This window comes from Bos grunniens, chromosome 16 (genome assembly GCF_055505025.1).
Source record: "Bos grunniens cultivar Pamir isolate PY7600 chromosome 16, Bosgru_T2T1.0, whole genome shotgun sequence".
In the NCBI taxonomy this organism is placed as follows: domain Eukaryota; kingdom Metazoa; phylum Chordata; class Mammalia; order Artiodactyla; family Bovidae; genus Bos; species Bos grunniens.
This window is the reverse complement of record NC_141180.1, coordinates 18,284,937-18,312,666: the sequence shown is the minus strand read 5'-3', so window position 1 is coordinate 18,312,666 and position 27,730 is coordinate 18,284,937. Positions and strand designations below refer to the sequence as shown.

General features: G+C 44.5%; 1 protein-coding gene across 5 annotated transcripts in view; it reads left to right on the top strand.

The window, feature by feature from the left end:
* Nucleotides 1-27,730, top strand: part of CACNA1E (calcium voltage-gated channel subunit alpha1 E) — a 675,786-nt gene that overhangs the window by 427,980 nt on the left and 220,076 nt on the right. For 4 of the 5 annotated variants that reach the window (XM_086343500.1, XM_086343501.1, XM_086343503.1 and 1 more), the window contains 3 exons: nt 7,800-7,903; nt 9,022-9,174; nt 10,731-10,912. In XM_086343500.1, coding sequence (XP_086199626.1) covers nt 7,800-7,903; nt 9,022-9,174; nt 10,731-10,912 — 439 coding nt within the window. Of the gene's footprint in view, nt 1-7,799; nt 7,904-9,021; nt 9,175-10,730; nt 10,913-18,473; nt 18,735-27,730 lie in introns of those variants that run through there. The other variant, XM_086343505.1, reaches the window with a different exon arrangement.

The window sequence follows — 27,730 nt, the reverse complement described above, 5'->3', positions numbered from 1 at the left end:
GGCAACCTACTTCAGTATTCTGGCATAGAGAATTCCATGGACTGTAGAGTCCATGGGGTTGCAAAGAGTTGGCCACAACTGAGTGACTTTCACTTTCACTTCATCCCTGAGTCAAGGGTGTTTCTTGGGTACCACTCTTGCGTATTGTTAGGGTAAGGGCGATAGTAGATGGCAACATGAAAGGCAGTTCCTGCCATCAAGGAGCTGGCTTTGAAATGAATTTTGAGGATCCAGCTCATTATCATTCATGGTCAGACTTTTGTTCTAAGATGCAAGAATGGTATGCAATTAAGTGTTAAATGTTGTGCAGGCTTCTGGATGGTCAGCGAAAGGGGAGATTGGTGTGAACTGCAGGGGTATATCACCTTGTGGTTGGCTTTGACTCATAGAGTTTTAGAGCAAGAAGGGGTCCAAGAGGGCTCTCTATCTGACTATCTCATTTTATAGATAAGAAAACAGATTTCTTCTCTTCTTCCTCCATACCACCTATTAAATACATTCTATGAGCAGGCCGTAGTGGACATTATATTGTTTTTTAGTTATCCTATATCCAGCTTTCCCCATGGTCCCGCATCTCCCTTTTGGGAGAATATGTTATTGTATGTGCTCTTTCTAGGGTTCTTTCTCACCCTGAATGTGGTGGAGGACTGTGCCTGCGCAGCCAGATAAAGTGTAAGGGGACATGTGACTTAAGCTCAACCACTTGCTTTTTCCACATGGCTTTTAAGCTAGCAACTTTATGACATTAGTTTTCACTGGTGGATATTAATGTATTGCTAGGAATATCCACAGTGGCTTAGGAATCAGATGTCCTGGACTCTCTGATCTTTGCCCAGTGCTTTAGTTTCCTATTGCTGCTGTAACAAGTTACTGCAAACTTAGTGACTTAAAAAAACATTAATTTTCTTACTCCAGAGGTCAGAAATCTTAGTTCCAGAGGTCAGAAATCCAAAATCATGGATCGGCCCCATCATCTGGGCTGAAATTATGGTATCAGCAGGACTGTGCTCCCATCATAAGCTTTTGGAGAAAATCCATTTCTTTGTCTTTCTGAGCTTCTAGAACTGCACTTCCTGTGCTCTTTGACTGGTAGGCCCTTTTTCCATCTGGCTTCACTCAGCGTATTGCCTTCTTTCTAGTCAAGTCTTCCTGTGCCTCCCTCCTTTTAAGGGCACTTATGATTGTTTTTAGGGTCTACTTAGATAATCCAGAATAATCTCCCCATCTCCAAATCCTTTAATCACATCTGCCAAACCGTTTTGTCATATCAGGTAATATTAACATTCACCACTTTCAGGTATTAAGACCTGGTTGTCTTTGGGAAGCATTATTCAGCCAACAACACAAAGATTTCTGCTTCTCTGTGTTCCCACCCTGATTGTCCAATATTCCTTCAGTTCTGTAGGGTCCTGATATCTTCTCAGTATACTTGTTTGGGATTTGTTTGCTTAAGAAAGCTAACGTTTGTTTCTGTTGCTTACAACCAGGAACCCTACAGGTAAATCAGCACTGTGTGAAGAACTACAAGCAGCCTCTTTTAAACATCAACCTTCTTAGAGAGGCACTGGCCCCATTTTACAGATAAGGAAGCCAAAGCTCAGAGAGACAACTGCATAAGGCCAGACAGCTGGTGTGAGTGAGAGAACTGGTATTTAAAACCAGCCAGTATGACTGGAGAGCATGTGCTCAACTTTCTCAGAATCCTAGTTCAAGTCTCTTTTGATGGTGGACCTTTTCCAAGGACGGGCAGGATTTCATCTGGGCCCTGAAGTCTGGGTCTTATTATTGCAGCAGGGGAGAGATGGCATGAGAAAGTCAGTCTAGGCAAGAGGGAAGCTGGAGAGTAAAAGGTATATCCAAGAGATGCAGAAGAGGAAGGATAGGGTGGGCTTTGATGCCTCATTGGAGGTAAAATAGTAAAAACAGAGGAGCCAGCCCCCCAGGGAACACTTTTAAGTGAGCAAAGCAACTCATTTCTATTGACTTCCCAAGGAAATAATATCCTGACTCAACTCTGGGTTGGAATCCAACTTGAGATCTGTGCCTTCTGGCCTCCTCCAGGTCTCCCCTTAATAGGGGCTGGATAAATATGAATCCCTTTTGCTACTATTCATCAGTCTTTTTGCCTACATGTGAACAACTTGGCTTTCAAATGCTAATGAGGTTCTCCCTTGGGACTTATATGGTCAGAGCCCAAACCAGGGATTTCTGGAGCTGAGGAGGGAATTCTCTGCCTGGTGCTAACACTCTGCCACTTGTGTTTCTTCTCAGAAGAGAGCTTGAATGTTTGTTTAGGGATGAGGCAAACCTGGAGAAGGACGCTCCACACTTGGTCATTTCACGCCACCACTGAGGTAGAGAGGTACATGAGATGCCAACCTGAATTTGAATTTCAGAGAGGCAGTGAGTCATTTTTAGTGTAATATTTGCACAGCGCTTTGGGGCATTTTAATCCGCCTGCAATACAGGAGACCCTGGTTCGATTCCTGGGTCAGGAAGATCCATTGGAGAAGGGAAAGTCTACCCACTCCAGTATTCTGGCCTGGAGAATTCCATGGACTATATAGTCCATGGGGTCACAAAGAGTTGGACACAACAGAGCAACTTCCACTTCACTTGGAGCACTTTTGGCTATGGGAGACTGAAAGTGAAAATATCAGTCACTCAGTTGTGTCTGACTCTTTGCAACCCTATGGACTGTATGTAGCCCTCCAGCCCTCCAGGATCCTCTGTCCATGGGATTCTCCAGGCAAGAATACTGGAGTGGGTTGCCATTCCCTTCTCTAGGGGATTTTCTCTACCCAGGGACAGAACCCACGTCTCCCTCATTGCAGGCAGACTCTTTACCATCTGAGACACCAGGGAGGGTACAGTGAAATACGCATGTGCAAAGAGACTTCTAGACTTGGATTGACCAGGAGACTGAGACAGACCCTATGGCCACAAGGAAGGCAGGGTTGCAGAAATCTTCCGGTGATGACTTGGGAAGGGGCCTTTGGTCGTAATTGTCCAGAGCATCATTCCATCATCTGCTGCGCTGTGCCATTGGGTGAGGGTCAGACCACACCCTCAGGGTCGTATCAGCCTCCACTCTCTTCTTACCTGCTGACGCCTACAAGTGAAAATGTTCGAGGTAGGGCTGAGCCCTGACATTCATCAGGAAACAGTTTTGGCACATTTATAGCGTGTAGAGCAGTGTGTGTGCTGATGCTGGTCAGGGGTTTGTCTGCTCACTGACTGTCCTCGGCCTTGGAGATCAAGTAGTAATTAAGACTCCCTCTGTGTCCAGAGTTCCCCACCAGGTTCTGCGCTCATGGTGACAAAAGAAGTGAAGAACGCCGTCTCTGCTCCTGAAGAGCGCGCACCTGTGCCTCTTAGGACGGCGGAGAGCTTAGCTTTATTAATTTGGAACTGTCCTCCTCAGGGGCCTCGCTCTGACCTTGTGAAGCACCTGTCCCGTCCTGTCTGTTTGTGTAGATGCTGCGGCGGTCACCACCTAGGGCTCAAGGAGCCTCATACCCTGCTGGTCCCGAGAGTGATGCAGTCAAGCCTGTGCGAGTTAGCAGTGTGTGGCCTTGGAATGAAGGAAGCCAAGTTCTCTGGCTTGTTTGGGGGCCAAACTCTGTGACCTTGGTATTTTTAGCAAAGCACTGGACTACAGAACAGTGGAGCTGCCAGGGACCCAGAAGATGCTGCTGGCATAATGGCAGAGAGGGAAAACTATTAGCTTTGATCTCACAAGAGAACTGACTTTAATGCCTGGTCTTGCCTTTTATTAACAATTTAATTTTCTTCTGAGCCTCAGTTGCCTCCCCTGTGAAATGGAGTGGATAGTAACATCAGGATATTTTGGAGGGTTTAATGAGATAACATATTGGAAAGTGCTTGCAGAGGGTAAGCTCTCTATTGGTCACTGCAGTGTTTCCCATTCTCTTGGTGCTTTGTAAACACCTGTGTTATGACACTCTTTGCAGTGAATTATAGTCAGTACATTTCTGTGTGTCTCCTTCCACTAGACTGAGGGCCAGGGCGTTTTTCCTATGATTCACTTTCCTGGAGCATCTCACGTAGGCCTCCTCTGGATGAGGCTCAGAGTTGAGCTGAGTAACCTTCAGAACTTGGGTTTTGCTAGAAGACAGGTCTTTGAACTTTTGAGTCTTCCTCCCTGGCTCCCTCCATCTCTGGCTCTCCCACTGAGGGCCGGGCCGATCCTGTCCTGTGGGGTCTGTTTGAGAGCAGGCATCTTAGCAGTATGTTGGAAGCTTGTCATTAGTCTCTAAAATGCTCGAGGACAGGTTTCCAGTGCTCTCCTGTATGCTCAAACAGGCACGGGTTTGCGTAGCAAACTGGCTCTGATCTCTTCATCGATAACTTCTAGGGTTTCTGTGGTATTTCTGTTCATTTGATCTCAGTTTTAACATGGTTATTGATTTCCTCAGTGCAGTTCAATTCCTAGAGCATTTTTTGAGCATGTTTTCATTGCTAGACCCTGGGCTGGGTGTTGGCCATGTTGAGATGAGGAAGACAGTGTCTCCAGCTGAGGTATTCTGGATCTCAGAGGGGAGGCAAGTGAGAAAACAGAGGCTTCCTCTTGGATGTGGTAAGGACAGTGACAGAAGTGGGGACAGAATTTTGTGGGAGTTCAGAGTAGGGCCCTTTTCCTTAGTTATCTTTTGGAGCCCATTGCTATTGTTCCTGACAGATGGATGGGGGAGCCAGATTGTGATCCCTGCTCTCAGGGATGGTTTGAATACTAGGAGAAAGTCAGTGGCAAACGTGCATGAGCCAGAGGTTCAGTTGAAAGCCCTGCTTCACTGGATGAAAGAGAAGGAAGTTTCAAGGGCCGGGGGGCACAGGGTCACGGGTGCACGACCTTGCCTGAAGAATGAAGGGTTTCGGAGGCCTGGGGAGAGGTTGGTTGAGCCAAGGGCTGCACTTGGTAAAGGGGGCCTGGACACATCTCATGGCCGGCTGCTTCTCCCTTTGACATTAGCTTTACTTTTCTCCCCTTTCCCACGTCATCTTCCCTGTTTCTCTAATGGTTGCTTCACCAGCTCTTATTTCTTCTCATCGCCTTTCTTGCTTTCACCTCCACGTGTTCTTCGACTGCTCACCGCCCCCATCCTCCCATTCTCCTTTCCCTCTGCCACTTTTTCTTCCTTTCTACACCTGTGCCTTCTTGCCTCTTAATAGTGTTCTTGACTCCCTACCTCCATGTTCCAACATGTCCCTTGTTCGTCTCAGAGTTGGGGAGGAGACTTTCATTTTCAGTGGCCTTTCTTATGATGTGAAAGAGCATCTCGTGTGTATCTGGGTATCCTGGGAAACAGAATCCTGGTTTCTGAACGGGGCAGATTACTCACTGTGTTTGTAAGGCAGCAAACCAGAGGGAAAGCAGCCTCTGTGTGTGGCCCTCCAAAGACTGAGAGTACAGTGGGCTTTCCCTGTGAGCAGGATCAGGGCAGCATTGACCCCATTTTCATGGGATTCTGATTCTCTGTAACTGTACCCATCCCTGAAGCTTCTCTTTCTCTCCTTTCATTTTTTAAAAATTTCTGTCCTGATTTTCAATTCTATTTTCCATGTTTCTCCGTGTTCTCTCTCTAGTTTTTTTTTTTTTTCCTACTTATTAGAAATTACATCAGTCCCCTGCTTTGTGTCTCTCTTTTGCTTTGGAAGATAGAATCAAAAGCTCCTTATTTTCAGATGAGTTGATGGAAGTTTGGGTTGGAAAAGACAGAGAAAACGTGTGAAGCTTGCCTAGCTCCTAAGATGCTTTCGAGACTAAGCTTTCTTTCTAGTTCTAATTTTGAGACTGGATCAACATAGTTATAGAATCTTAAAAGAAATCTCTATTGGCTATTTAAATAACCTTCAACCCAATGTTGGAACCCTCTTTCCTTCATTAAGAGGGTTCTTCTGCTCTGTCCTTGAATACTTTTAATATTAGGAAGTCATTACCACATAAAGCAGCCCACTTGTTGGCTAGCACTGCCTGTTTCAAAGTTACTACTCATGACTATAATCTGGATCTGTGCCTGTTGATCTCATATGTGCATTCTGAAGGTAATACAACGTAAGCCTTTTGTTCACATATTAAAGGAACTTAAAGGTATCTTCTTCAGTCCTTGAAATATTTTGGAGAGATTCCACCAAAAATAATTAAATGAAATAAACCATTCTTGTCACCCTTTTACTGTATAGAAAAGTCAGTTTTCTGAATGACTTATTCCCCAGTAGTTCCATATAGCTGAAATTGTCCTGGAAGTTGTAAGGAAGAAAAAGAACTATCCTATACAAGGAACACTAAAATTAGACAAAATTGTAAAAGCAATATTAGTAACATTTGTACTAGATATAATGTCTAGTTTGTTAGATATAATGTATACTTTGCACATTATAGTTTAGAGAAAGTGAAAGTGAAGTCGCTCAGTCGTGTCCGATTCTTTGTGACCCCACGGATTGTAGCCTACCAGGCTTCTCCGTCCATGGGATTTTCCAGGCAAGAGTACTGGAGTGGGGTGCCATTTCCTTCTCCAGGGGATCTTCCCGACCCAGGGATTGAACCCAGGTCTCCTGCATTGTAGGCAGACGCTTTTACTGTCTGGGCCACCAGGGAAGATTCTTAGTTTAGAGAACACTCATAATATTCCATGCCATTTAGTTTTGTAAGTAGGCCATGAACTCCCCTAGTTTGTAGATGAGGGTAGTGAGGCTCATAGAGATTGACTGGCCTCAGGGCACCCAGTTCTCAAGTGCATGAGTCAGGACTGAATCCCAGTTCTTCTGATTCTTAGTCTTCTGCTGTGTCTGTCATGAATACTTAAGTGTCTTCATCTCTCCAAAGTACCTGCAATGTCATGGGATTATATGGAATAAATTGTCTCCTCAAGACAAGGTACTTGGTGTACACAATCTAACAGGATTGTTATGGATTTTTGTTTTGTGTGTGTCTGTTTCTGCATATGGCTGTGGAAGTAGAAAAGTGGAAACAAAGAAACCAAATTCAGCTCAGGCAGTGATTTGGGAGCAATTATAAAAATACTCTGTGGGGACCAGTGATGCTATTCCCTAAGTATAAGCATCAGTATGATTGATTTTGTTTGGAAAAAATTCTAAGTGTCAAGGTAAAGAAGAATGAGTTACTCCTTTACTGCAGTTAATCAAGAGAAATTTCCCGAAGGAGATAGGAAACAGGGAAATCTAAAAAAATTTTAAATAAAAAATGTGAGGGCTTTGATAGATTGGAAAGTTGCTGTTATTCAGTCGCTAAGTCGTGTCTGACTCTTTGCAGCCCCGTGGACTGCAGCACACCAGGCTTCTCTGTCCTCTGCTATCTCCCAGAGTTTGCTCACATTCATGTTCATTGAGTCGGTGATGCTATCTAACCGTCTCATCCTGTGCCGCCCCCATCTCCTTTTGCCTTCAGTCTTTCCCAGCATCAGGGTCTGGAAAGAGGGGAAAGTAATTGGTAAGAGTCAGAGGAGGGTTGGGAACATGGTTTGGGGGCAAGAATGAGACAGATGCTGGGGACCTCGTGTTTTACTAATGACTTGAAACTAAGATTCCAATGTGATGATCAGTTTTCCTCCTTTTCAGAGTGAAACCCTGATGCAACTAAATTTAATCTTGCTTGGAATCACTGGTGATTCACTCAAGCTCAGGTGCGCCCACACGCAGCTGGCATCAGCTCTGTGTGCTTTCCAGGCTGATCCTTCTGTAACCCAGCTTCCCCCACATTGAGCTAGGGGAGAAAGCCAGACTGTGGTAACCTTGATCCTCTGTGTCTCTATCTGCAGCATCCTGGCTACTGCGGGAACCCACTTCAACACCCATGTGGACCTGAGGACCCTCCGGGCCGTGCGTGTCCTGAGGCCCCTGAAGCTCGTGTCGGGGATACCTAGTGAGCATCCATCTTTCCTCTTCCTCCTCTGCTAAGAACTTTACTGTTGTGTCCTCAACCAGATCCAGGGATAAGCAAGAAGTAATTTCCCCAGAGAGGAAGCCCCTGCAGTAATAAATAGAGGACCTGCAGCAATCTGGCATTATCTTCCATTTTAAAATTTAGCAAATTTTTTCACATTTAAAAGATAATGAAAGATCTTTACAGAAAATGTGGAAAGGAAACAATACAAAATTGAAAATGAAGAGTACCCATTATCCTGTCACTCAGAAATCAATTTTGTTAACATTTTAGCATATTTTTTCATTCATTTTTTTTTCCTGTGCATTTTAATATATGTGGGCTTATACTGTATTTTTGATTTTGGATCCCATCATGCACATTTGACTTTCCTGACACTAATAATTCTTCAAAAATATGACTTTGAAATCTGTCTTATATTCTTTCTTATACCATCCATGACTTGGGTAGTCCTTTCTGCGTTACTATTCATTTAGGTTATTTCCAGCTTTTTTTTTTCTTTCTTTTTTATCCTAAAAAAAGAAATAGCTTGGTAACAAACATCTTTTGACTTAAATATTATTCAGATCTCTGATTATTTTCTTAGACTAGAATCCTAGAAGTGCAAGTTTTGGGTCCAAGGATACAGTATTTTATGAATAGTGGTTGTACTAATTGTGCTTCCAGGACAATGAATGGGAGAGCTGGGTCTGAGATAAGAGTCATGGGGAAGATGAACTTTGTTCTTCCAGACTTACAACCTAGTAAGACAAGGCCTAATTCCCTTTGGGAAAGAAACACATTCTAGTAGGTTTCATCTCTAAGAAGAATCCAGAAGACAATGTGGGTGAAACGAATAAGGGAAGGGTAATAGGCATGTATGTGATCAGGGAATAAGTGAAGAGAAGCAAGGGGTTGATTCCTCAGGGGAGGGGTGATGGCAGTCTTTGGCTTGATGTGTCTTGGTTATCCCTTGGTGAATCATTTTCTCATCTCAGGACCAGTGGTCCTTTTTCCTCAAAGACTTGGCCCTTTCTCCTAGGAGAGGGTACACAGCCTGCCCTGTCAGGGGGTGCTAAGTGAGGGCTCTGTTCATCATTCTCTTTCTTTCCTTCCAGGCCTACAGATTGTGTTGAAATCCATCATGAAGGCCATGGTGCCTCTCCTGCAGATTGGCCTTCTGCTCTTCTTTGCCATCCTGATGTTTGCTATCATCGGCTTGGAGTTCTACAGTGGAAAGTTGCACCGAGCGTGCTTCATGAACAATTCAGGTAGGCTCACTATTTTCTGGCTTCTCCTCCTTCCCTTCCTCTCTCCTATGGTCATGGGGGTCATTTCAGGGCATTTGGAGGCTAATTGGAAAACAAAGTGTGTCCTATCTCAACCCTAGAATTAGAAGCAGAGGCTTCCTAGTCATCAGCTTTATGAGGTACAACCAGCCTAAAGATCCCCGTTGCACACTGATATTGCAAAGCAAATAACTTCTTAGGTTTATAGTCTGTTTCAAATAGAAGGTCTCAGCTGCCCCATTCCTCGGTAGAAGGCTATCAGAAGGCATGTCAAAAACCATTTGCCTGAAAAATTACCCTTTGTACAGGGTAATTGTACTCTTTGGCCCACAGCCAGAAAGACCTCAGGAGTCTGAAGTCAGACCTGGGGCCCTCCAGATCTTGGGGACATTTTCCCTCCGTGCTCAAGCTCATGACATTCCCCCCTTCTGCTGTCATCCATGCATAGTATGGAAGAATTGAGGGAGTTCTGAGCATGACTTGGCAGTGGTTAAATGAGCGAGGTATACCGCCGAAGAATTGATGCTTTTGAACTGTGGTGTTGGAGAAGACTCTTGAGAGTCCCTTGGACTGCAAGGAGATCCAACCAGTCCATCCTAAAGATCAGTCCTGGGTGTTCATTGGAAGGACTGATGCTAAAGCTGAAACTCCAGTACTTTGGCCACCTCATGCGAAGAGTTGACTCATTGGAAAAGACCCTGATGCTGGGAGGGATTGGGGGCAGGAGGAGAAGGGGACGACAGAGGATGAGATGGTGGATGGCATCACCGACTTGATGGACATGAGATTGAATGAACTCTGGGAGTTGGTGATGGACATGGAGGCCTGGCGTGCTGCGATTCATGGGGTCGCAAAGAGTCGGACACGACTGAGTGACTGAACCGACTGAATTGACTGAAGAGATCTCACATTCTTGTCTCTGTATCTTGTTTGTTCAAGTTGAGTAGAGTGCTTTAGGAGGAAGGATGAAGGGGAGAGGTGGAATGAGCCCAATCAGGCATGATGTTTTTATGAAAAGAATCTTTAAAGGACACAGTCCATGTTGGATTTGTTTTAATTTTTGTCTTATTCCAAATGAGGAATTTAGGCCAAAAAAATGAGTTAAGACCCACGAAAGGGACTGTAGTTTATAATTGTTCCCAGGGAACCCCAAAACAACTGAGGGGCTATCCTGAAGTCTAAAGATAGAAAATCAGTTAAGATTCTGCCTTCAGCTCAGACCTTTCTGGGTGATACCCAGTCCTGTAAATTCCTGTGGGGCTCAGGAGATGGTAGAAGATGTGACCTGCAGAAAGTAGGGGTGGGGGACGTGTGGAGGAGGCTTCATTTTCAGAGCAGGTTGGGAAACACTGGGTTGAACACATTACAGTTTGTGAGCTATGAGGTGTAATGATGCCAGAGATGGGTAGGAAATGGTGACAGAGAGGATAAACCTTCTTGTGGAAGATAGAAATGCATGCTTGTGGTCTCCAGGGGTTATTTGCAGCTCATGCGAAGCATCACATGGTTTATCCCCCACCCTCCAAATGTGTCTGCAGGTATTCTAGAAGGATTTGACCCCCCTCACCCATGTGGCGTGCAGGGCTGCCCAGCTGGTTATGAATGCCGGGACTGGATCGGCCCCAATGATGGGATCACCCAGTTTGATAACATCCTTTTTGCCGTGCTGACTGTCTTCCAGTGTATCACCATGGAAGGGTGGACCACCGTGCTGTACAATGTGAGTAGAGCTGGCGAGGGGCCCGAGCAGAAGGGAAGGATCGTGGAATTAGGCTCCTGGCTTGGTTGGGGTTGGTCAGCCGGGGGAAAGGGAAGATTGGAAATGTGTATGGGGGTGTGCATGTGTGTGTGTGGACTCAACCATGGTAAGGCTTAGGAGTTTCCATGCCTCTGTTTTTGGCCTCTTGCTAAGCACACAGCTTCTTAATAGAGTTAGGAAATTACATGCCATATTTGGTGGGTGAACAATGCTAGTTAAAGCAGCTCAGCTCAGTCATTATAGAGTATGTTTTGCTACTGGTTTGACGTGGTGGTAGGAGTCTAAGGTAAGTAAGGGGTACCAAGTAAGGGGTACCAAGAGTTACAGATTTCTTGGTTGCTGCCTTTAAAGAACTTACCATTGGTCTGGAAAGATATTCCAGTAGTTCTCAATCTTGGCTGCCCACTGGAATTAGCTGGGAGAGAGCTTTAACAATTTACACTGCCTGGGCTGTACTCCAGATTAAGTAAGTAGGAATAGCCCTAACCCACTCCAGTGTTCTTGCCTGGAGAATCCCAGGGACGGGGGAGCCTGGTGGGCTGCCATCTATGGGGTCGTACAGAGTCGGACACGACTGAAGTGACTTAGCAGCAGCAGCAGCTAGGGGTAAAGACCTGTCATTGATTTTTTTTTTTTTTTTGAAGCTTCCTAGCTGATTCTAAGGAGAAGCCAATGGCACCCCACTCCAGTACTCTTGCCTGGAAAATCCCATGGACGGAGGAGCCTGGTAGGCTGCAGTCCATGGGGTTGCTAAGAGTCAGACACGACTGAGCGACTTCATTTTCACTTTTCACTTTCATGCATTGGAGAAGGAAACAGCAACCCACTCCAGTGTTCTTGCCTGGAGAATCCCAGGGACGGGGGAGCCTGGTGGGCTGTCATCTCTGGGGTCGCACAGAGTTGGACATGACTGAAGCGACTTAGCAGCAGCTGATTCTAATATGTAGTCACTCTCAAGAACCATTGCATTACAGGCATGTAAGAAACGTGCTTAGTTGTAAGATTCACTCGGGATGCTTATTAGAAATTCTGATCACAGGCCCTTTGGAGATTTGATTTCATGTGGTATGGGTGAACCGAGCTACATGTTTTTCACGCGCTTCTGCTGATTCCTATGATCAGCCACACTGGGAAGGAGCTAAGCTGATGCATAAGACAAGGGTGTCTAGCTGCCTGTCTGGGATGTTTGGGGATCCCTGCATGAGGACAGAAGTTAGGGTGACTACTGAAATCCCTTTTACCTCCCAGAGTCTGATCTTAATAAGTTATGAAAGGTATAGTGCAGAGTCTCAGTTCTAAAATGAAAGAGTAGGGAGTTGTGTGGTTTGATGCTTAGGGGAGCCTAGGGAGACAAAGCAATTTGGGCCAATTGTCTTTGTAAACAGATGCTCATAAAGGTCTGTACTCTCCTGTGCCTCCCAGCCATCCCACCCTAGGGCACATCATTGTCTCACTTGCCCTCCCCTAGGCTTCTTTACCCTAAGGCACCCTCAGATTCCTTCTAACCTGATTCTTCTATACAAATAAACGTAATGGGTGGGACATGGGGTCATTTACAAAAAGCCCCCTTTAGAATGATTTGAGGACATTATCTGTACTGGAAGGAAAAGAAGTGCTGTCTCATGAGAGACTCAACCAGATTGTCATGAAGAAAGAGCCAGGGTCTGCATAAGGCCATACAAGTAGGTGCCTAGTAAATGTCCATCATTAACTTGGACCCATCCCTGTGCCACATGAGCAAGGCAGGTGGGGCTTTGCAGAAAACAGCTGCAGGCTGTTCACGCCAAAGATCTGGGAGAGGTGTGAAGAAGTCTCAAGGACCAGCGTATGCCTGGCAAGCCCAGGGGTTGTGTGTGACCTAGAAAAACCTTGAGAACACTCTGGGATTCTTACCAGTTGTGGGGGTGGCAGGGAGGAGGGAAGGGAGACAAGGTTGATGGGGCCAGTCACTCCTCATTTGAGATGTGAAGGTTGTCTTGAGGCCATGTCACTCAGGTTAACCAGGCGCCTCTGGAAATGACAGCATTGGGCCCCGCAGTGGCTGATATCATTTGCGGGGCTTTGTGCAGGATGGCTTTCAATTATATGTGTAGACTCACCTAAGTGATGTGATAAATGCTCTGAAAGCCCAAAAGCAGAAGTGTTGCATTTGAAGATACAGGCAAGATCTATTGGTCCTCCAGGGCCAAGACTCAGAAGGGACTGAGATAAGCAGGAGTCACTCATCACTTGGTTTCGTTCCTTTGTTCATTCATTCATTCTTTCAACATGTATTTGTGAGCATCTGTGATGTGTCAAGCACTGTGCTAGGCACTGGGGAAACAGGGAGAAAAAGTGTCATGACCGCTGTGCTCCTGGTGCTCTCTTCAGATTCCAGCCCCTCTCCGGCTGTCTGACCAGCATAGGTATGGAGGTCACACAGACAGTGAACTTGCTCTCCTGTCTAGATGTGCCCTACTGAGGAAGCAGGGAGAAGAGGTCAGACGGCAGATCCTCTGAAACCTTTCATTGCATGGGCTCCCAGGACCTCAGACACACAGTACCTCTGACTTCCAGGCCATCAGTCATTGAACTTCAGCTTACTGAAGGCCTCCTGCTACCCCTGCGGCTGGATCCAGGCTTGAGAGAACTCATTGAACTGTAGAACTGGCTTCCAAAAAGCGGCTGGCTGCTCATTGGGCAGAATGAACTCGTGCCCACTTTGAAGTGACGTCACTTTCCAAAGCTTTGGATCTAGGGGGAGGGTATGGAGCCAAGAGGCCATAGGCAGAGATGATGGTCATAGTGAGGCTAATAACTCCCCCTTGATTCAGGAGAAGTTGGATGGAAAAGGCATCCCATTTTCAGCCAGGAAAGCAAGGACAAAGTCTGGCTCCCTAGGAAGAGAGGAAGTCAGCCAAGTCCAGCTTCCCTTGAGCAGGGAACTGGGGTGTGAAGCATGGCCCAGGTGGAGCTCTCCTATAGGAACTGGACACATCCTGGAGTTAGGATTGTCTTCTGCTGGAGGAAGGTTCAGAGCCAGGTGTGTTCATACTGGTGGGCGTGGGGCTTACAATATATGGTGGAATCACATCATATGCTTTTGTTTAAAAAAAAATTCAACAGAGTGAATTTTAAAGGTGTTATTGACATTATTCAACCATTCATGAATGAGGCAGCATCCCATCTCACATCTGGAAGGGAGCGCTGAGGAGGTATACAAAATGAAAGGCTTTTATAGGCAGAAGGGCACTGGACCAGGAAGTTATTAAAAAGTGGATTGGTTGTGGCAAGGTCACTTTCCTTTAAGGCAGGGGTCCCCAACCTCTAGGATCTAATGCCTGATGATCTCAGGTGGAACTTATGTAATAATAAGAGAAATAAAGTGCACAATAAATGTAGTGTCCTTGAATCATCCCCTAACCACCCCACTGCCACCCCCAGCCTGGGGAAAAATTGTCTTCCATGAAACTGCTCTCTGGTGCCAAAAATGTTGGGAACCACTGCTTTAGGGGATGGCAGGGTTGTATCAGGCAGATGACCTCATGCACACTGACCAGGTGATTCCTGATTGCCTGGTTTAAGAGCCCATTTGTGGGAGAGACTGACACTGTAATAAAGTTTTGATTTGGTGACATGGGGCTTAGTACAAGTGACTCTGTTTTGGACCTGTTGTCTTGTTTTTTTAACACTGTTAATTTACCCAAATTCAACTATTCAGCTTGGACCAGAAAGGGGATTCAGAACTTGTAGACACAATAGGGGAAGGAGAGAATGGGATGAATGGAGAAAGTAACTTCGACATATATATCCCACCATGAGTAAAATAGATAGCTGATGAGAAGTTGTTGTATCACACTGGAATCCCAGCCTGTGCTCTGTGATGACCTTGATGTGTGGGTTAGGGGGAGGGGAGGGAGGCTCAAGAGGGAGGTGATATATGTATGTATAATTATGGCTGATTTGTTTTGTTGTACAGCAGACACTAACACAACATTATAAAACAATTTTCCTACAATTAAAGAATAAATTTAAAAAAGGATCTAGGGTATGGGGAAAAGAACATTTAAACAGTGGGGACTAATTCACCTACCACTCCTCTTCTGTTTATGCCCATTAAGAGTGTGAGATCAGAGGTACCTAGGATCTGGGCTGAAACATTGCAGATTCTGGTAGCCCATGCCAACAATACCTGAGTATTTATTTTCTTCTCTTAATTTCAACTTAAGATTTTGAAAATGAAAAAGTTTTACATATGTATTAGAACTGGTTACACACTAGTGGATTAACTGTGAACACTAAGTCACCTTGTGCGAACGCTAAGTCCCTACAGTCATGTCTGCCTCTTTGCAATCCCATGGACTGTAGCCCACCAGGCTCCTCTGTCCGTGGGATTCTCCAGGCAAGAATACTGGATTGGGTTGCCATACCCTCCTCCAAGGAATCTTCCTAGCCCAGGGATCGAACCCAGCTCTCTTATGTCTCCTGCATTGGCAGGTGGGTTCTTTACCACTAGTGCCACCTGGGAAGCCCCTACTCTGAATACATGCATGTATGTATGTATGTTTCGCCATAGAGAAAAATCAGCCCTGGTGCCTTTTATTATCACCACTGTTCAGAGGTTGCAGATATAACTGGTTGATTTCCCTTTCTACCACTCATTCCGGAAAGGCCCAATTCACCCAGCTGCCGTATTTCCTCACAAAGACCACAAAGAAAAGGGAGTCCCTTTTTCCCATTCCAATGTCTCCTCTATTTAATGGCCACAACAAATATGTAAGATTTATTGGCACCAGTTACGCTCAAACCATTAGGAGTGCCTTCAGGTTGACACTGTATACAGAAGCTCTCTCAAACATGTGGACTCGGTTTAACCTTTTTCTGTATTCTGTAAATGCTTCCCTGGTGTTAGCATTCCTTTTCTGCTGCACAAACCCTTCCTAAATGCTTCCTGTGACATTGTATGGCTCCGCCATTGATTTTGGTTAGCATCATTTGCGTGCAGCCTTTCTCATTATCCTGCTTGATTGTAAGGGTAGGGAAGAGTTCCCATTGTCAGGGCAACCTGGAGTCCTGCATGCTGAACTCTATTTAGTCTTCCAGAATTTCAAGTTGGTTTGGTCACCCTCCAACTGTATTCTTGGCTTCCCTCCCTCTTGTGGTAGAAAGATGCAAAGCAGTCTACAGTTCCGCTGGCTGCTTCTCCCTGTTTTGACTGTTTCTGCAAAGGTCTCCACCACTTGCAGACTCTCCCCTCTTCTTACTGGTTTAGTTTGTTTCATGTCTCCTAATCTGGAGACGACTCTTGGGAATCCCTTGGACTGCAAGGAGATCAAACCAGTCCATCCTAAAGGAAATCAGTCCTGAATATTCATTGGAGGGACTGATGTTGAAGCTGAAGCTCCAATACTTCAGCCACCTGATGTGAAGAACTGACTCATTACAAAAGATCTTGATGCTGGGAAAGATTGAGAGCAGGAGGAGAAGGGGGCGACAGAGGATGAGCTGGTTGGATGGCATCACCGACTTGATGGACATGAGTTTGAGCAAGCTCCGGGAGCTGGTGATGGACAGGGAGGCTTGGCATGCTGCAGTCTATGGAGTCACAAAGAGTCAGATACCACTGAGCAACTGACCTGAACTGTTTCTGGATGGGTGTTCATTCTCCAGGACAGTGCCTTCTTCTCTCTTGGCTCAGTGCAATCCATTCTGCAAATATGAGTGTGGTTCAAGGATTAACTTCTAACCTTCACCTGAATGAGATGTGGCAGATCCGTCTTTCTGCTGATTCTGGTCTGAGTTGGGTTTCTCTGTTGTGACTCTGGTTTTGTGTTCTCTGCTGTTTGTGCTTATCAGGACTAATATACCGACTACAGGGGTTCCCAGTCTGTGTCTGCAATTATTCCAACCTGTGCTCTTCAAGTCCAGTTTTTTGAAATATTTATTTGGCTGTAGCAGGTCTTAGTTGGGGCATGTGGGATCTTTAGTTGAAGCATGTGGAATCTAGTTCCCTCATCAGGGATTGAATCCAATGCCTCCTGTGTTGAGAGAGCAGAGTCTTAGCCACTGGACCACCCAGGAAGTCCCAAGTCCAGTATTTTGATCTGTATTTCATCTGTGTTTTTCACAGAGCTATTTTTCTTCTCACTTGGTATCTATAACTCATGCAGATGTGCATAGTTCTTGGAGGCATGCTCTTCTCTGACTTTGCAGGTACACTCCAGCTTTATCTGTTATGACTGCTTCAGCACTCTGTGCTGCCACGGGAGAGATTTTTTGATAATGTATCCAGTCTTAGGACTTTAAATACGATCTATACCCTGAAAATTCCAAATTTATGTCTCCAGCTTAAACTTCTACTCTGAATTCATGTATCCAACTCTCTCCTTACATCACCATATAGCTATCACAAATTCCTTTCCTGGAAAGGAAATACTCTTTCCTGGGTTTTGGCGAGAAGAGGAGAGTCTCGCTCATTCTCAGAAGTCCTTTGGTCCTATAACTCGCTTTTAACTTGCCTTCTCCCACCTGCATATAGTTAATAGTTTCTGAATAGTTAACAGCTACTCACTTTTTACCCCGTTGGCATTTAGCTTATGTGTGTTATGCATAAGCATGTTGAAAGAATAAAACCATATCCGAGGGTTGGTGGAAAACTGCCATCTTCAGCTTCCTGAAGCTTCTCTGATTTTATGGTATCTACAGAGAATGTGTTTGGTGCTGACTTCCATGTGACTGGGGAATGTGTCTACTCATCTCTGCTTTAGTTTTCATCACCACCTCCTCCACATGCCCTGGGAACAGAACATACTCAAAACTCATTTGACAGATAGGGGCCAGGAACCTACCACCATCTCCTGGTGTCAGAGTGATAAGGTGTACCAATTAACCTAGGAAGGTATCCAGTAGGTAAAATTTGTGGATTTCTGTAACCAGTAAGTCATGCTCTGGAATAGGCTGTTTTTCTCTCTGCATCCTTGTCTGCATGACCCTATTCCCGTGTCCTTGCAGGAGTCTGAGACCCAATACAGATGACACCTGGAATCTGACATCAGTGTCTGTTCACATATGACTTGTATAATACACAAAGGGATTGATAAGTGTATCCTGGAAGTTAGTCTTTCCCTGTCCCATGCAGGCTGAGGGGTGAAGTAGATTGGGAAGAAGATGAAGAATTGAGTTGGGACATGAATGAGGAATTTGCGATGCTTAAATGGTGGTGTAAGGAGAGAGTTGGATAAACGAATTTAGGGTAGAAGCCTAGACTGGAGATATAAATTGGGAGTTTTCAGTTAATAGATGGTATTTAAAGCCCTAAGATTGGATAAACCATCAAGGAAGGGAATATCTAACCATAGGGAAGAGGTTCCAGAACTGAGTTCCAGTGTTGAGATGTGGGTGAGTTAAGAAGTTATCAGCAAGAAGACTGAGAAGTTGCAGTGAAGGGGGTCGGGGAGGGATGGTGTCCTGGAGGCCAAGGGAGAAGATTGTTGCAGAGAGGAGGAAGTAGCAGTGATCAGCTGAGTCCAATGATGCCTAGGGATGGGTTAAGTAAGTGCTAAGAATTCATCATCAGAGGTTAGGAGAGGGCAGTGGGAGGGGCAAAAGCCTGATTGGGGAAGATTTAAGAGAAGGTTGGAGATATGACCATACTCATTTTGGTGAGTTTTGTTGAAAGAGGAGCAGAGAAAACAGGAAAGGTAGATGAAATACCATTTGCTTTCTTATGAGAATGAATCTTTCAAGATGAAAATCATTGCTGGTGGAGAGAGAGGACAGTTGGTGGAGCAGCCTTCTAAAGCAGGTGAGAGGGGGTGGGCTCCTAGCCTGGCAGAGCCCAGGTGGAGGACTGGGCTTGGCGCCCAACTTTAGGGTTCATCAATAGTCCTAGGAGGGAGGCTGCAGAGGCTGGGATGTGGGTAGGGTGGCAGGAGCTTGTGGAAATTCTCCTATTGCTTCTATTTTCTCAGTGAAATTGGAAGCCAGGTCATTTAGCAGAGGGTGGGAAAAGGGAAATGCTGGAAGTTTGAGGGAAGGTGGAAATAGTTTTCCAGGAACGAAGAAATGAGTGGAGTGGAGATGTAACTGCTAGGCTGCATTCGGGACCCACTTGGGGTTCGTGTTGCTGGGGTGAAGGTGAGACCAGTGAATGTGCTGTTTTTTTTACCTCTGGTCACATTTGGCCCCTGAGGTTCAGGCAGGAAGTAGGTACGGAGCTGGGAGTAGGGTACAGAGCTGACTTTTACCAGAGTAGTTTTGCCAGGTGAGCCTAATGAAATGAGCATTAGGAGACTGACCTTAGCAGAGCAGTGAAATTTGACCTGGGTAGGAAGGAAAGAGAAGGGGGTGACAGAGGATGAGATGGTTGGATGGTGTCACCCACTCGGTGGACACGAGTTTTTGCAAGCTCCAGGAGATAGTGGAGGACAGAGAAGCCTGGCGAGCGTGCTGCAGTCCATGGGGTCTCAAAGAATCCGACATGACTGAGTGAACAACAACAAAGAAAGGAAGGAGGTGGGGGAGAGACAGTGAAAAGGGAGTAAATGTATTATAGGCCCTTTTTCAAATGTTACTCTGGAATCTGCTGGATAAATTCAGTGTGTGGAATGAGTTGAGAAGCCTGCCTCATTGCATGGAGGAAGTAGGAAGTGAGTTTTAAAGCCAAATGTTCTGATTTCTAATTTGGTGCTTGAACTGCCCGCAATAGAGGGAGAGTGAGGGTGGGAGGGAAGGGTGTGTGTGCACACACACGTGCAGAGGAAGCTGTGACCAGAAGGCGTGGCTCACCTCGTGGGCCCTCCCAGCCTTCACTCCTGGGAGCCTGGCCCCGCTTCAGCCCAGTTCAGAGCGTGGACTTAGGGAACTTTTGGGGACTGAAACCTACCAGGCCTGGCCCCCTTCCTCACTTGCATTGTACTCCGTCATCTTGTTTTCCTCCTCGGAGTGTCTCTTTTTTAAAAAAACACATTTATGTTTGTAGCTTCTGCTGCTGCCTTTGGCAGCCTGCTCTCGTTTGAATCACTTGTCCTCTCTCTAAACCCTGCAATGCCTTCCGCCTGCATCCTGCCTGTTGGGCCAGAGTCCAGGGTCCACTGTTTCCAGTCCTTGGCTCCCTCTGTGGGGGGGGAAAAACAAAAACAAAAAACCCTGTGATTTTTCTTTCTCCCTTGCACATATTTCCATCCATAGCTGCTTCCATCCTGAAATTATTCCCACTCTTTCATATCCATTTTGATTTCTTAATAATTTGTCAAACCAGAGATGTCCTTCTGTTTGAGATTGATTCCAAATATGCTAAGTTTGCCTCCTGATCGGGCGCCTGGATTTCACACCACTCACTAGGCCAGTCTCCAGATCTTTTGTCTCCGCGGCCCCATTAGGCTGGCTCAGGGCTCTTGGCCTTTCTTTTAGCCCACTCTAATACACAGTTTAATTTCTGATCCCTGGCCAGAGGCCTCAGGTGCCTGGTGTGTCATGCAGCCTTAGGCTATGATCTCTCTGTTCTGAGGCGACCCCATGCCTGAGGACTAAGGGGCACAAATTAACTGGGGTGGTGCCTTGGTGACTCAGTGGCTGTTTCAGGTACTTTCCACTGGATCCCCCTTGGAGGCCAAATCCTTAATGGAATCCCAGCTAGACAGGGATGGCACAGTGCCAGCCTCTGGCACTAGGCAAGCCAAAATGGCCTGTCTTCATTTTTCCCTCAATTTATCGTTCTCTAGAAAAGTATTTATTGAGGACTTTCTTTCAGTGCCCCTCAGAGTGTGGTCCATCTTAGAATCGGCTGAGGGGCAATTAATATAATTACAGATTCCTGGGCTCTGCCTGGATCTAACGACTCGGCAGCTGCAGAGGCAGGAGGAAGGAATATGTATTTTTCACGTGCTCCCTTGTGATTCTGAGGCTGCAGTGAGGTTTGAGAATGACAGTTCCGTGCGACAGTGATGACTCGGCCTGGGGAGGGTGTGAGGTGGTCTGCATAGCGGGGGCTTACTGAAGAGAAGCCTTCAGCCTGTCTCTCCCACTACATGCATTTCCATGAGGTCCTACTTTAATCAATATTTGTCTAATACAAACGAACTGACACACAGTGGGCTCTCAGGAAGGAGAACAAGGACCACTGGCGCTTGCATCCTCCTGAGGACACTTTGGAGTTTCCCTGGTGGCTCAGTGGTAGAGAATCCACCTGCTGAGCAGACGACTCAGGTTCAGTCACTGAGTAGGGAAGATCCCCTGCAGAAGGAAATGGCAACCCACTCCAGTATTCTTGCCTGGAAAATCCCATGAGCAGAGGAGCCCTGATGGGCTACAGTCCATCACAGAGACTCAGGCATCACTTAGCAGCTGAGCGCACATGCATGTGAGGGCACTTTGCTGGCTGCCCTCCTCCCATGCGTGCTGGTGTCCTCCTCCCTCTCCCGTCCCTAGGCCTCTGCCCTTGGCCAGAATCAGGAACTTGTTAGCTGAGGTCTGTAGGTAGACTCTGGTGGCTTCACAGTATTGTCTCATGTTGTTTTTAAAATACCTTAAAAAAAATTTTTTTTAATAGTTGAAGTATAGTTGATTTACAGTATCTCAGGTATACAGCAAAGTGATTCAATTGTATATATATATCCTTTTTAATTATAGGTTAGATATAGCTCCCTGTGCTATGCAGTAGATCCTTGTTGTTTGTTTTTTATATAGTAGTGTGTATCTCTTATTCCCAGATTTCTAATTTATCTCTCCCCTGCTTTCCCCTTTGGTAACTGTAAGTTTCTTTTCTGTGAGTCTGTTTTGCATGTAAGTTCATTTTTATCAATTATTTATATTCCACATATAGGTGATGTGATATATAATATTTGTCTTTCTCAGTCTGACTTTACTTAGTATGATAATCTCTTAATGTGGTAATCTCTGCTGCTGCTGCTAAGTTACTTCAGTCATGTCCGACTCTGTGCAACCCCATAGACAGCAGCCCACCAGGCTCCCCCGTCCCTGGTATTCTCCAGACAAGACCACTGGAGTGGGTTGCCATTTCCTTCTCCAATGCATGAAAGTGAAAAGTGAAAGTTAAGTTGCTCAGTTGTGTCTGACCCTCAGCGACTCCAATGGACTGTAGCCTTCCAGGCTCCTCCATCCATGGGATTTTCCAGGCAAGAGTACTGGAGTGGGGTGCCATTGCCTTCTCCCATGGTAATCTCTAGGTTCATCCCAAAAAAACTCTGTCACTATTTCCACTGTTTCCACATCTATTTGCCATGAAGTGATGGGACCAGATGCCATGATCTTAGTTGTCTGAATGTTGAGTTTTAAGCCGAGTTTTTCACTCTCCTCTTTCACTTTTATCAACAGGCTCTTTCGTTCTTATTCACTTTCTGCCATAAGGGTGGTGTCATCTACATATCTGAGGTTATTGATTTATCTCCTGGCAATCTTGATTCCAGCTTGTGCTTCATACAGCCCAGTGTTTCTCATGATATAGTCTACATATAAGTGAAATAAGCAGTGTGACAGTATACAGCCTTGACATACTCCTTTCCCTATTTGGAACCAGTCTGTTCTATGTCCAGTTCTAACTGTTGTTTCCTGACCTGCATACAGATTTCTCAAGAGGCAAGTCAGGTGGTCTGGTATTCCCATCTCTTTCAGAATTTTCCACAGTTTGTTGTGATCCACACAGTCAAAGGCTTTGGCATAGTCAATAAAGCATAAGTAGATATTTTTCTGGAACTCTCTTGCTTTTTTGATGATCCAGCGGATGTTGGCAATTTGCAGCCATGAAATTAAAAGATGCTTGCTCCTTAGAAGAAAAGTTATGAGCAACCTAGACAGCATATTAAAAAGCAGAGACATTACTTTGCCAACAAAGGTCCATCTAGTCAAATTATGGTTTTTCCAGTAGTCATGTATAGATTTGAGAGTTGGACCATAAAGAAGGCTGAGTGCTGAAGAATTGATGCTTTTGAACTGTGGTGTTGGAGAAGACTCTTGAGAGTCCCTTGGACAGCAAGGAGATCCAACCAGTTCATCCTAAAGGAAATCAGTCCTGAATATTCATTGGAAGGACTGATGCTGAAGCTGAAACTCCAACACTTTGGCCACCTGATGCGAAGAACTGACTCATTTGAAAAGACCCTGATGCTGGGAAAGATTGAAGGCAGGAGGAGAGGGGGATGACAGAGGATGAGATGGTTGGATGGCATCAGCGACTCAATGGACATGAGTTTGAGTAAACCCCAGGAGTTGGTGATGGACAGGGAGGCCTGGTGTGCTGCAGTCCATGGGGTCGCAGAGTCATACACGACTGAGCAGCTGAACTGAACTAGGTTCATCCATGTTGCTGCAAATGGCACTATTTCATCCTTTGTTATGGCCGAGTCATATTCCATTATGTGTGTGTGTGTGTGTTACACCACATCGTCTTTATCCATTCATCAGATGAAGTACACTTAGCTTGCTTCCGTGTCTTGGCTATTGTAAATAGTGCTGCTGTGAATATTGAGGTGCGTGTATCTTTTTGAATTAGAGTTTTTGTTTTTTCTGGAAGTGGAATTGCTAGATCATATGGTAATTCTATTTTTAGTTGTTTAAGGAGCCTCCATACTGTTCTCCATATTGGCTGCACCAATTTGCATTCCCACCAACAGTGTAGGAGGGTTCCTTTTTCTCTGCACCTTTTCCAGCATTTGTTATTTGTAAACTTTTGATGATGGCCATTCTGACCAGTGTGAGGTGGTCAAATCATTGTAGTTTTGATTGGCATTTATCTAATAATTAGTGATGTTGAGCATCTTTTCACGTGCCTGTTGACCATCCGTATGTCTTTGGAGAAATGTCTATCTAGATCTTCTGTCCATTTTTTGATTAAGTTTTTTTTTTATATTGAGCTGTATAAGCTTTGTTGTTTAAAAACTAACCCCTTGTCAATTGCATCATTTACAGATATTTTTTCCCATTCCATAGATTGTCTTTCATTTTGTTTTCAGTTAAAATATATCTTTTAACAGTCATGCTTCCTTGAATCCAAGATATATATTATTGATTAGAAGATCTACTAAAAACTTAATAATAGTTTTTAAAGGGGGGGACCCCTACTACATTCTATATGTTACATGTTCATATATTTAGAGTTGTAAACCCTTGTCTGTGAAGAAAGGTGTATCTTCAAATTAAGGAAGTGTAAAATCACACACACAAAAAGCTAAAAAAAGCATAATCAATGTGCTTGAGACCAAATGTTCATTCTTGGAGACTACCTGTGGACACCTGGCTTATTTGTACAGACCCTGGAAGAAAGCTGTCTTTGCCATCTCTGTGTTTGTTTGAACTTCGTGTAAATGCACTGTTGATTAGAAGGCTTGTAGTTCTGTGTTAGTCTTTTTAAAAAATTCAAGTCTGAGCTTGTTTGCTTACAGAAAGGGATATAAGTGAGCACGCTATTCCTTTTATGTATGATTCAGGATTTTCTCAGTCCTGTGAAACTAAAACAAAATATGGAAATAAACTGGATACCAAAGCTGATTCGAGACTGCAGCAGTCATCCTCACCCGAGCTTCAGGACTCGTCTTCCCCAAAACCACCTCATGTTTTGAGTGAATGATTTGGCATTACATATATGTTTTATATTATAAATACATATGTATTAAGTTGCAAAAATATATTTATGCCAAAGTGGTCCTCTCTGTGTTTTCTGCATTGATGTTCTGATGTAGATCTTGTTGGACGGAATGTCTGTTAATAGAGGTGGTGTAACAGTGGTTATGAATCCTGGTCCCACGTTTACTACCTGTGGGACCTGGGCAACTTAATCTCTGTTGTCCTTTTCTATAATGTGAGGGTAATTATGTTACCCCCCAGTAGAATTGTAGTAAGAATTAAAGGAGGTAACTTGGGTAAAACCCTTGGCATGTGCCTAGCACATAAGAAGCACTAGCAGTGTTAAATAATTATTTAGAACATCTTGGACAGACCACTCATATGGGGAAGACAAGCAGAGCGTCTTCTTCCACTGCCCACCCGCTCTACAGATCTGCTCCTCACTGACTGGTCCCTTCCCATCTTTTAGTCTAGCCACTTAATATCTGTCATGTGCCTCTTTGCCAATAATACGTTCACATTCTTTGAAATTAGTTTTTCCTCCAAAATGTTGGCTACCTCCCCCACAGAGCCTTCTCTGACTATCCCTGAAAACTCAAAAGATGAGAGGTCTTTTTTTCTAACCCTCATCCTTGACCTGAATGTCAGTAGCATTCATTTGGTGCTTTTTGAAGATGCCCGCATCAGAAGTTGTCTTTTAGGTGCCTCTGCCCCTTTTGCCTTTTGGAAGGCCCATTCTGTCTTCTGGCAACAACCACAGTTTGTGAAATTTCACAGACGTGAAATTCAGTAAATACCCATCGACAGGCTCATTTCACAGGGAAGCTCTGTGATCTCACCCAGGGCACGTGGGCTCCCAGACCACCCGGCTGTCAGCATATGCAGCATGAGGTCTGTGTTCAGATGAGGGAGCTGCTGTCGGGAGGGACGCCACTAATGCTGGGCAGTGGGCTGTCACCACGGTTCCCGCAGTTCGCTGTCTCTGCTGGGCTCCAGCTCAGCGCCCTGTTCCCTTCTCCGGTGACAGGTAGCAATACACAAACCAACGAGTGAGAAGCAGGGGGACTGTACTAATTTATTGGAATGTTTACACAGGGTTGGTGTGTAATTAGTAGTTAATTTCTGTGACACAGTTGGCCTTCCTGGCTTGGAACCTGGCTCTGAAATGCTCTTAAAGAAACCCAGATCTAAGAGATGGCAATCTGAGAGATGGTTAGGATTTGGGAACAGAACGAACAGAAAGTATGCCCTGTTTTCTGTGATGAAATGTGACCAGTAACAGCCCCCAAATTGAATACTCCCTGTACACACATACACACACACACACACACACACACACACAAGCATGCACCATTTCTGAGATCGTTTTCTGCTGCTGAATCCACTTTTTACAAGGTCTGTTTTTTCACTTTTGTGAACATCAGCTTGTTTGATCCTTACACTGAGGATAGGGGAACAGCCGCTGGACCCCTTCCTGCCATGAGCCCTGTGATCGCAGTCAGAACACTCATGTCTCTTTGTAATGTCAGCTAGATGAATAAATAAATGTGTGTTAGTCTTTTTATTAGTAATATGCGGCTAATACCTACCACCAGCTGTCCCTAACGTCGAGTCTTGTAGCAATTACATGAGATGAAACATAGGAAAGTGCTTTGAAAAAGACCCTCATTCTTTGCTTCTTTTAAATGCCTTTTTGCTTATAAGACTTGTATACGTATAAACTTGATTTTGCTAAGTGAGCTTTTTCTTTTTTTTTCCGCTCATTCAAAGAGAGTATCTGGTTGCTGTCAGGGGCATGTAAGGCAAATTTTCCCACCGAGTTTCTTGTTCCTTAGCTTTCATTAGCTCTGTGTATTGGGAGCTCTCATGACCTTTGCTTTTTGTTTCAAAGTACAGTGTTTATATTATGTCCATGTTGAAAAACATACATATATTTGATGCTAAAATGGCTTCTGAACACATCTTAAGTTCATTCCAGTTCTTAATAACTTGAATTACCTCTGGATAACTGGCAAAATGCTGACGTTAAAGCTGCCCTTGAATTCAAACACAGTTACTTTGGGACCTTCTGTGCTTCGTGTGAGGGCAGGCCTGACTTTTATATCCAGTGGTGATCCTACATGGGCTGGGACTGAGCCCTTGATAAAATTTCTGGCATAATGAGAAAATAATAGCAATATAGTTTTTTTTGAAACTAAATTTGTTCAACTTAAAAGTGAATTTTCAAAGTTAATGTCTTTTCTTGACAGAAGAAAAAGTTAACAACCCCATAGCAAGCCCATATTCTTTTCTACTTGCTTTGTGAAAATTCTCTGATCTGTAAAAGCTGACAAAAAACTATGGTAATATAGATTTTATCTATATAATAGATTAATCTATTAATATAATTACATTGATATAAATAATTTACTTGTGAATGTACAATATTGCTATTAGCAGCTTGGCATGTGAGTTTTCTTTTTCCATTCTGGTGACAATGAGCTTTTTACATTAATCTTAATAGGAATTAGTAGTTGCTTTTGTGACTTGTCATCAAAGAATGAATGTTTTAGAAACCCAATTAGATCAACACAGCAAATGCCATAAGGAATAGGTATCCAATGTTCAACACTGGATTGTACTCAGAAGAACTGGGTTCAAGTGTGGCTTTATTTTCTGTCAACTCTCCCCCTCAACCACATCATGATCTTAGGCAAGTCACATGACCTCAGTGAGACGCCTTTTCCTGTTCTGTTAAATTGGAACACTCAGTTCATTTTATAGTTGTAAGAATTAAATCAGAATGTATGTGTGAAAGGGCTTTGTGCACCGAGATATGCTTTATAAATTTAAGGTATCGTTAAAATACTTCAAGGTTATGAACAGTGATGTTTAGAAGATTTCTATTATTGAGTTTCACAATGCAGATTTTTCACATATCATTTTTAAATGTGTTTTGACAGATATGGTCAATGGGATCCCTTGGAAGTAAGGCAGAATATATATTCAAAATATTGTTAGAATCTTTCTCTTTTGTGCACAAAGTGTCATGGTACCATGACCTTTTCTGACTGTTTTCTTGATGATATAAAACAGAGCCACCGTTCCCTGAGTCATTTGTATGAAAAGAGCAGATTTCTAGATAAAGCAGGAAAGAAAGGGAGTGTGGGAGCGTGAGTCCTTTCCTGAGGGATCCCACTTTGATCTGAATGGCCGAGGTGTACTGCCACCTGCCTAAGGGGG